The sequence below is a fragment of the Eschscholzia californica genome, unplaced genomic scaffold (assembly GCF_041429995.1).
Source record: "Eschscholzia californica isolate CP2 unplaced genomic scaffold, dmEscCali1.0.p SCAF_2, whole genome shotgun sequence".
Classification (NCBI taxonomy): Eukaryota; Viridiplantae; Streptophyta; class Magnoliopsida; order Ranunculales; family Papaveraceae; genus Eschscholzia; species Eschscholzia californica.
The window spans coordinates 41,010,553-41,021,454 of NW_028238309.1; the positions used below are offsets into that span (position 1 = coordinate 41,010,553).

The 10,902-nt window shown below is 38.4% G+C and overlaps 1 protein-coding gene across 1 annotated transcript; it reads left to right on the forward strand.

Annotated features, from left to right (window-relative positions):
• Positions 1–2,322: 2,322 nt before the first annotated feature.
• LOC147557950 (PKS-NRPS hybrid synthetase cheA-like) lies at positions 2,323–5,438 on the forward strand. The gene is made up of 2 exons (XM_086658969.1): positions 2,323–2,452; positions 2,760–5,438. The coding sequence occupies exons 1-2, from the start codon at positions 2,366–2,368 to the stop codon at positions 5,436–5,438; spliced, it is 2,766 nt and encodes a 921-aa protein (XP_086515095.1). The 5' UTR covers positions 2,323–2,365.
• The last annotated feature ends 5,464 nt before the right edge of the window (positions 5,439–10,902 follow it).

The window sequence follows — 10,902 nt, forward strand, 5'->3', positions numbered from 1 at the left end:
TGTAACTTTGAATGGTTTCCATTGATTTCAAGTAAAGTAGAATCTGTGTTGCCACCGAGTATCCCGATGTCAAAGCAAATAAAATATTTGCAGCAATTGACATGATTAGCAACCTAATGACATCCATCGCATCCTCTTCACCGACACCCTTTCTCAGTGCATTAGAGATTTTAATACATGACACTTTGGTAGGTACCCCTCCGAAGTATTTCTAAAAAAAATCTAAATGAGGGTTGTTGAGTACTTTCGTGGTTGGGAATACATCTGTTACCTTCCCTCCCAAAGGCATGCCAAGAATCAGAGAAATATCCTCAGGCTGTACCTTTAACATCTTGCCGACCAGGTTGAAACTTTCTGTTAAAGTGAAATACAAGCATAGGAGTTCAAAAATTGCTTTGTTAGGTCGACTGGTGTTGTCCATGTCAATCTTGTCATGGATAAACGCCATCACCAAGTCATTGAATGGAGTCGCTGCAAGTAACTCTTTCTGCCTGTTTGTCAACTTTGGATAAGTAATTTTCAGCTGCGTCCATGTATTCCGCAGCGAATACTTGTACGCCTTTGACAACCTTGCTGCCAAGTCATCTGGTCTATTTTTTGGCTCACTGGGAGAGCCAACCAAGTCATCTGGTCTGTTTTGGGGCACACTAGCAGACCCCACTTCAGGTACAGTCAGTTTTTCCTTTTTGTTCCGACTTCCTTTTGCTTTCACATTGGCAATTTTCTCTTTCCTTTAGTTTGTTTGACAACTGAAATGTTTTCATCTGGTGCGACTTGAAAAAATTACAAACCAGTCACAATAGAAAGAGTTGAATTTTCGGAAAATCATGTGTGTGTTAGATACAGAAAACTTAATGATGGCAACCATCCAGTGTATAGGAAATCATTAGGTTTACTACTACTATTTTATTTGTACATGTACACAGTTAAATTTCCTGGGAATTCTTCTGTGTACAGTATACAACTTTACAACAGTTAAAGAAAATTGAATAATCATTTTACTGGACACAAATTTCCAACAACAAAACATTTTAACAAACATTTCAAGCGCATGGTCATGTGGAAATACGAAAGAGTTCAATGTGTTTTATTAACAAGGAAACTATCAGTGCATGTGGGTTAAATACAGAAAACTTAATGAATGGAACCATCCTGTGTACCAGAAATCAACTGGTTTACCACTACTATTTGTTTGTACCTGTACACAGTGAAATTTCCTGAGATTTTCTTCTATGTACAGCATACAACTTTATGAAACAGAACAATGTACAGGAAATAATATTATGTAATAGGAATAAGTTAATGAAACAGAAAAAAATTACAATTTTCAGTTACATACCTTTTATCTAGGGCTCATTCTTCTAGCGGCTTGTTCACCCAGAGTTGTTTTCGATCTGTTAGACCGAGGTTCATCAATAGTTACTCTCTTAGCTGCTTTCTTTTGGGTATTGGCCTTCACCATTGCCCAAAACAAAGAAATATCAGACATTAACGTTATTTTAGAACTTGTATGGTTTTTTAGTAGCAAATTTTTGAACATTAGGGTTTCTTTGTATAACTTTCTTCTTCAATAAATAAAGATCGTCTTGGCTGTGATTTAGAACTGAAATGATGCGAAATAAGTAGGATTTTTCTACTTCTAAGCTTTAATTGCTGGTGGTTTTTTCTGAGTTAATTTGTTAGGTTTTGGAAGAGGAAACGGTTTTGGAGTAAAGAAACTGATTTGAATAGGCGTGAGAGAAATTTATGGTAGATGGGACAAGGCGCTGCAACGGTCAGATCACTTCACTTCACAACGCACCAAAATTTCAAAATTTTCAGAAAATTTGCCGCGCTCCCGGACAAATTTCAGTCAGTGGCATCTTTCGTAAATTAGATTAAAAGTGAAGGGTGTTACGGTAGTTTCTCTAGGATTCTGATGCATTGGACTTGTTTTATATATTTGGTTATGATTCGATTGGGCCCGATTTTAGGTCTTCCGGTCGTTCCCTTAAAGGGTGCTTCTAAAGGCACCTGACCAAACAGCTGTTAGCATCCAAAAATATTGTTGACTCAAGTCAATGATTTTTGACCCGAGGTCTCTATAAGCACCGATTTTTAATGTGGGTGACGTTCACCTTCGTTTACTTCTTCCATCTTCTTCCAACAAAAAAGGAATCCTAATCAATTCTTCTTCCAAAACAAAACCCTAGAAAAGAGTGCAACATTCCCCGGCGACGGCGACGGCAACGTCTCCGACACCTACCGGCGACTATTCTTTTATTCGAAGCAATCAATCCGGGTGATTTATTCATCATACAACTGTGTTACATCTAATTTATAGCTTCTTTATATCATCTTTTGAAAAGAAATTAGGAAGTTAACCATGGAAGAAGAGAGTTCTAAAAATTTAACAACTACATCGATTCCAACTCTTTCACCTATTTCCGGGCAAGGAGAAGTTTCTCATGAGGTATACAACCATTCTCCGACCCTATTTTATATGTTTTTATACGTGTTGTGTGAGTTTTTGAAAAAACCAAAGTGAAACTTCGGTGACGTGGACGGACTGAACCAGTCCGGTACTTTTTAGTCCTTAACGGATCGGACTATCCGTTTAGAAATGACATGTCACGGACTGGACAGTCCGTGCTCTTGTAGATTTGGACGGACAGACTGATCCGTCCTTATCTGATAAATCCCGGACTCGTTCAGTCCGTTCCATCCTGAAGATATTTTTTTCTTTAAGTGATTTTTATGCTTTTTTCACCTTTTGACAGATTCCGGACCTTAATATTGTTCCTATTGAAGAGGAGTACCATGCCGAAGAAGAAAATCGACCTTCAAATGATGGGTGTCAATTTATTAGTATTGATGTTGGTCAGTATTTTGTGACTGAAGATGTTTTTCAAACTAAAGAGGAGTTAATCGGTTGGGCTAAAGAAATTGGGAGAAAACATAAGTTTGTAGTATTGACCTCCAGGTCAGGTAATAGAAGAGGTGGACAGAAACCCCGGTTAGAATTATGTTGCGAAAGAAGTGGAGTATTTCGTTCACATGAGAAGAAGGATTTAGTTCCAAAATCCCATCAACCACCTATAAAGAAAAGGAAATCGAGCACCAAAAAATGTCAATGTCCGTTCAAGCTCAAAGGAATACCGGGGGTTAATGACACGTGGAAAGTGTCAGTTGTGTCTGGAATCCATAACCACGAGTTAGCTGAAAGTCTTCTAGGTCACGCATATGTGAATAGGTTGAAACCCGATGAAAAAGCTGTTGTGAAACATCTATTAAAAATTCGTTCGAAGCCAGCTCAAATTCTTTCTCAAATTCATGAACAATTCAAGTATAACACATCAACGTTGAAAACCATTTACAATGCACGTGCGAACATACGTATGGAAAACCAAGAAGGAAGGAGTCCGATGCAACAACTCATTAAGTTGTTGGTGGAACACCATTACGTCTACCATTTTTCAAAGAACGAAGACACTGATGAGGTAACAAATCTATTTTGGGCACATCCTGATTGTATTCGATCATTACAGAGTTTCCATACCGTGTTATTGCTCGATTGTACGTATAAAACCAACCGATTTAACAAGCCATTGCTTGAGATTGTCGGGGTAACTTCTACGTTGAAATCCTTCACCGCGGCCTTTACATTTATGGATGGGGAGACAACTAATCAGTACACATGGGCCCTTAATCGTTTGCGGACGTTGTTTCCTCCCAACTCAATGCCAATCGTGTTTATTACCAATCGTGAACTTGCACTGATTAACGCCATTGGTGAAGTCTTTCCAAATGCTCAAAGGTTGCTATGTACTTTCCACATCGACAAGTGTGTGGTAGCCAAAGTCAAAGGTCATTTCAAACAAGAACAATTCAATGTGTTTATGACAATGTTTCTAGCTATCATGTATGCTGAGACTGAAAGTGGTTATAATGAGGCAGTGGAAACTTTTGTGAAGTTTTGGTCAAACACACATCATAAAGATGTTTGTTATGTTCAAGATACCTGGTTGGGATTGAAAGAGAGATTTGTGACTGCATGGACTAACGGGGTTATTCACATGGGAAATACTACAACAAATCGTGTGGAAGGTGCTCATTCCAAATTGAAGAGATATCTATGTAGCTCCGAAGGTAACTATGTTACGTGCTGGGAATTTATGCATATCATGACGGAAACCGAGACATGTGAAATTATAACATCTTTTGAGCACAGTCGTATTAAGGTGAAGGAAGGGCATCAAATCAAGTTTTTTAAAGAGCTACGTGGTTATGTCTCGCACGCGGCATTAGATCTTATGGTAGATGAGATCGACCGTGCAAATGGGATTGATATTAACGTTCAAAATTGCGGATGTGTTCTAAGGTATGTCTATGGTCTCCCTTGTGCTCATGAGATGGTATCTTTGATGAATCAAGATAAGGTATGTCCAAAGGACATCATTCACCCTCAGTGGACCAAGCTATCCATTAACCCGACTCCGCCGATTCATAATGATCTTGACGCATCACATGAGATGGAGCACCTTTATTTAATGTGGGATAAATCCAGTGATGCTGAGAGGACCGCAATACTTGAGAAGTTGAGGGAAATTTCTTTTCCGGTCATCACAAACTTGTGTGAGCCATTGCAACAAACAAAGACAAAAGGGGCTCCGAAACAAAGAAGAATGAGCAAAAAAGAAAAAGAAGCTGCAAAATCTACTAAGAGGAACCCATATGCTTTCGAATATGCAAAGTGTGTTGATGAATGTGTTCCCTCCACTCAGACAGTACGTAAAGTCAACAAAGTAATCAAAGCACCGAAAGCAACCATACCCAATTTTAAACGATACAAAGGACAGATTCCGTCAGTTATGGATCCATTCTTGGATGACATTATAGATGTGCCAGGCGATGGTCATTGTGGGTTTCATGCCGTTGGTAAAGGACTTGGGTTTTCACTAGAAGATGGTTGGAAACAAGTTCGCAAAAATGTCATAAAGGAACTTGAGGATCAGTACACACTCTACAAAGAGATGTTTGGAATAAGAGAATACACTCAAACATTAAGTGCCGCGAACAACTTCAATTTTACATGTCCGGAAGATTGGTTCTACATTCACCCGTACACTAGTATAGTTGTGGCGAGTAGCTTCAATTGCATATTAGTTCATTTGTCTATAGGTTGTTCAACAACTTTCTTACCCTTACTTAGTGGTCCACCTTCTGAGGGTTATAAAATTGCATGCATTACATATAGTGGTGGTCACTTTATGAACGTTAAACTCAAAAAAGATTCTATACTCCCTCCCATTGCACCACAATGGTCTAGGTATGCATCGCTAGAGGCAACGGGTTGGCTTGAACTTGTTAGAGATAGAATCGAGGATGGAAAGAAATTTTATTCTCATGATAATTGGAATGAGCCAAGTAGTAGTGTGATAAATTTAAGTGATGATTAAGGTGTACTGAAATACCGAGTTACAATGTTTTTGATTTAATATTTGAATAAATTTAGATGATTAATTGTCTTCGTTACTTAACTTTTTTTTTCTTTGGGTTTATAATCGAAGAGAAACAGAAAAACAGGAATTTCATACAGGTCACGGATCCCTGAATCCGTTTCTGTTCACAAAGAGACGGATCCAGAGATCCGTCAATCTCTAACAGGAACCCCTGTTAGAAAGAAACAGATCTATGGATCCGTTTCCTATAACAATGACACGGATCCAGAGATCCGTTACTTTCTAACAGGGGTTACTGTTTTCCTGTTAGAAAGAAACGGATCTATGATCCGTTTCTTGTAACAACGTCACGGATCCATAGATCCGTGACCTGAGAAGGGAAGGCACGGATCCGATCCGTACGGTTTTTTTTTTCCAAACAATGGTACTTAAGGTGGCGTTTTCTAAACCTTCCGTTCGGTAGATCTTAGAGTCGTTACAGTTTGATAGATATTAAAACTTATTAAAAAAACAAGAATAACGATGTTCTTACATCGATCAAAATGTAAGGTAGATATTAAAACTTGTTAAAACAAGAGTAACGATGTTCAAACATAGATCAAAATGTACGATACACATCGTTCACAAAAGAAGTTAAAAAAAAGTAACCGTTGTTCACAAAAGCAATTCAAAATAACGAGACTACCCTTGAGATTCTAAACCATAATATATGGGATAATATATTACTTCATTCCCTTTGTGATTTCCTCGATTTCTTCACCGTAGTTTTTCTAGACGATCTTCTTGGTTCGGGTTCTGGTTGAGGTTGATGAGGACATTCGGGAAGCGGCATTTCAGCCCTCGCATTAGTTAGGATTTCAAGCCCTAACGGAACGTCAGACACTTGAATCGCTACAATGGCACGATCAATTTCATCTCTCTAAAAAAACAACAATGGATTAATAACAAATTAGGTAACAAATTATAGCTACAAATTCAAAAGTAAAAAAACAAAAGAATGATAAATCGAATACTCACGTAGTACGATACCGAACCTATGTACTGTTCTGGTCTATTGGATTTGTACAAAGCTGGGTTTTGTACAAACGGGTGAGATACTCTCTTGAACCAATTGTTATACTGAGCGCTTGCCTCCCACGGAGCCAAAGATACCTCCTTCGGTCTATCACTCATGTTTAGTAGGTGATCTTCCCAACGCCCCCAATAAGAAGCCACATTACCAAAGTTTTTAGAATCTCCATCCTTCGACACCTTTTTTGGTCGAATAGGTTCTTTAGGGATGACTTGAACCAACCCAAGTTGCCTTAACACCCTATCAGGGTGATAGGGCTCGACAATATCGTTAACCGCGATGCAACCAGTGTAAAAAGAGTATTCAGGAAGTGGTAGTGCATCACCAGACAATAAGGGACGATATGGGTCCCAAATGACCTACATGATACCGACGTTTAACGAGTGATTCCTATAGCATACGTCAGGTATTATAGAACACAGGAAAAAATTAATAAATAAAATACATACATCTCTCTCGGTCAGACCGTCCAATTGCTCACGAGTGCTTCCTAGAGCACATGCCTTGTTGCCTTTCAAAACGTGTTCCTCCCATCTATACATCCGGGGCACGTTAGATGTAGGATCATATTTTGGGTTGGGAACAGACACCCAAGTTTGAAGTGTTCATCGATCCACGCCTACAAATGTAATGTTAAATACACATTTATTATTCGCTACTCTAACATAATAAAGAAATAATTGAGAGACAAAAATAAATATGAAATTACCTGAAATAAAGTAAGATAACCAGCCAATTGATTTCCTCCCCTCGAAGCAAAACCAATCTGCCGATAAAGATAGGCAAGCGCCGCTGTTCTCCACGAGTAAGTCGAAATATCATCTAAGTTCTTCAGATAACGTAGATAGACAATAGGAACCTTAGTTTCACTCTTATCAGCAAAAAGAGTACAACCAAAAAGATGCAAGAGGTATGCCCGTGCAACAGCATCTTTGACAAGGTCGGTGTCATCCTCTTTCGACCCACTGCATTGCTCCCTCAACCACTTAAGCTCCACAGACTTAGATTTACCTAAGTGCAGTTTTACACCTTCGTAATCTAATTGTAAATAACGAGAGACTAGTAATGCATCTGGATCTTTTGTATCATCGTCATCGTCAGCGTCATCGTTCAAATCTTCATCATCCGTCTTGGACAGAACAACGGGTTTACCTTCAATTGGAAGACCACATATGCGATGCACATCCTCTAACGTGATCGTCATCTCCCCGAACGGCATGTGGAAAGTATTTGTGTCCTCGTACCACCGCTCTGTAAATGCCGAGATTAGAACACGATCTAGCTTGGTGTATGAATATTTGGCGATGTGGGCCAATCCCGTGTTCCGGACTCTCTCTCGAACACTTTGACACTCAGTTTCCAGGTCCCACCCATTCGTCTTCTTCAAAACAGTACCCACAACTACGACAGACGCATGGTTGTGTAACTTCATCACCGACCTCTCCTGAAAATAAAAAAGATATTGTTTTAGATTGATGATTAACAAAATTTTATCATAACTACTAAAATTAGAAAATAATATTTGCTTACCGGTTTGTTCCAAATCGTATAAGCAACATGATTCTTGAAACAAGGTAGAAGCGCACGATCTATCGGACCTCCAGAGTACGGGTCTGAAAATGAAGATGACCCCCCTACTTCTGTTTCTGCTGTCGAAATAGGAGGCTCTGTTTCGTTCTCATCTCCTTGCGTTCGTCGTTGCTTACGTGGTGCCATAATAACTTTTGAATAATACGCGGATATGTGATGCACAAACAATAAATAATCAAAATATGTTTTCCTACTCTAAATTAATGAAGGAAAAATTAGACGTATCGCTACAAAAAAGGTCATTCAAATAATGACTTTTTATAGGCACGTATCGCTACAAAAAAGGTCATTCAAATAATGAAGGAAAACTGATGAGAAAAATAAAGAAAGAAAAATATGAAAGATAAAAAAAAACCCAGGTCCCGGATCAGGTAATCTGGGCCCTTTCAGTCCGAAACGGATTACCCAGTCCGTCACGAACTGGAAAGGGAGTCCGTTTCTTTGTACTAACCCACGGATTAGCTGATCCGTGACTAGGAAGACACGGACGGACTGGACCAGTCCGTCCGAGTCGTTCCAGCAGCTTGATAGATCTAGGGCAGTTTGTTTGGACATCAAACACTCACACAAATGGCTCTAAATATGTTCGAAATGATATAATACAACAATCTAAACATGTTACAACACACTATTAACATCCCCAATCAATCAAACAACAAATTTATTCAAAAAAATTAAAAAAGTTAGGGTTTTTGAACCAACCTTGAAGGAGCAATTGTAGCTTGATTTCAACTTCGTCTCCACCAAATGATTCTTGATTCTAAGACTTAGAGAGTCGAATGACTTATTCTCAGCAAAATTTGAGGGAGATTCGTGAGATTATGAGCGATTTGATGAGGGTAAAATTCGGTTTTTTAAGAGCTTAGAGAGAGAAAGTTTCAAATTCCCAATTTTGGATGGATTTTGTGAGAGATGGATGGAGGGGTTAGGGTCAACAGATAAATGACCGGTGCCTACATACTTGATTGGTGCTAACAGAGAATAGAGCGGTTGGGCCTGATGCTAACAGAGATGGATGCTAAAGCTGTTTGGTCAGGTGCCTTTAGAAGCACCCTCCCTTAAATTTTAAAGAATTATCAGGTGGCATAAGTTTTAGAGTTGAAAGTCACGTTAGAGTTACTTGGAGAAGTTTTGAAAGGGAGATATATGACCGTTGACCCGCAGTCCAAAGTCCGAAACCCCAACCTTAGGTCAAGAAACGGGTGAATTACCACATTATCGGGTTTCTAGACATCCGTGACTCATGGGAGAGAGAGAGGGAGAGAGAGAGGGAGAGTCGGAGAGAGAGCAAGAAAACGAAACAGATATGGAACGATGAAACCCAGGGCCGGCCCTGAGCCCAAAGCGAACAAAGCGTCGCTTTGGGCCCCCAAATCTAAGGGCCACATCTAAGAGAAATCTGACTTGAGGTGCCTTTAAAATCTCAAGTAAAAGATATAGAAAAGGGCCACACCAATGTTTTCTTCTTGGGAAATAGGGCCACAATAATGTTGGTCTAACATGATTGGATTAAAACAAAGTAAGGGCCCCACAATAAAGTCTTTTACACGGTTGGCGATATCTCCTCTCCTCTTGTAAGTCTCATACTATATCTCTCCCACCTTTCTCTCCGACTCCCTCTTTGTTTTGTTTGACTTCTCACTCTGATTTATTTGATACATACCCATGGTAATATTGTAATTTTCATTTATTGTTATCACTATAACCACACTCACTATTATTATTGATATTATTATAAATATAATTTTTATTATTGTTCTTGTCATTTTTGAAAGGTTTACCACGAATTCATTAAAAATGTAATCAAACTAGTTTATTTATACTTTAATAATCCAAATTTTATAAACTATAAATTTCACATCGGGTTGGGAATTGAATTTAGGACCTAGAGTACTTACAAACTGAGCTATCAACTATTAACTATAAACTTTTATTTTGCAAATTTAATAACATACTCAAAACAATTAGTAGTATTATATAACAATACATAAACTATTTTCTTATGTAAACTTAAAAACTCAAATTTATATAGCATTAGTTTAATATGACACAGCAATTGCTACAAGCCTACAAATATAGAAAGTTGCATTATGAGCACAATCAATTCTTACATAAAATTAGACAATTGGTTTGACTCGTTTTTTTCGTCTTTGTCTAGTTTCTTATAAATCACTATCAAACCTCCATTATCACAACAATTCTGCCTTAACTTTTTTTTTCTTATGAATCTCGTTGAACCACTGAATTGAAAGTTCAACTAAAAACCGACTCTTCGAATTTGAGCCGGTTTTACACTCGATATATTTTTTTTATTGCGAAATAAATTGGGGCCACATTCTTTAAACTTGCTTCGGGCCTCCGAAATGTCAGGACCGGCCCTGATGAAACCCTAATGGCGGAGCAAGATGGAACAGTAGATATCGGGAGAGTTCAAGAATGAATACTTTAGAGGTGATAGTAATGCATTTGCTTATTTTCTATTCTTCACTCCCTCTCAAGAACGATGATCTTGCTCGTAAAAACATCGATGGCAGATTCGATTATGAATGTTTATGCTCTTTCTCTCCCCTTCCTTCTCGATCCAGAACGATATTCTTCTTAGAAAGGTGTCGGTGGTTAAGGTGATCTCTAAATCTCGACATTAGGAAACCCTAATTCCTTTAAGGTTCAAACCAAAGATCCATAATCTATGTTTTACTTTGCATCAAGATCTTTTATTTCTTTGTAAGTATATTTTTTGCCCTCACTGGTTTTGATATAGATCTTTTTGGTCGGATCTGATCTTGCGATCCTTAATCA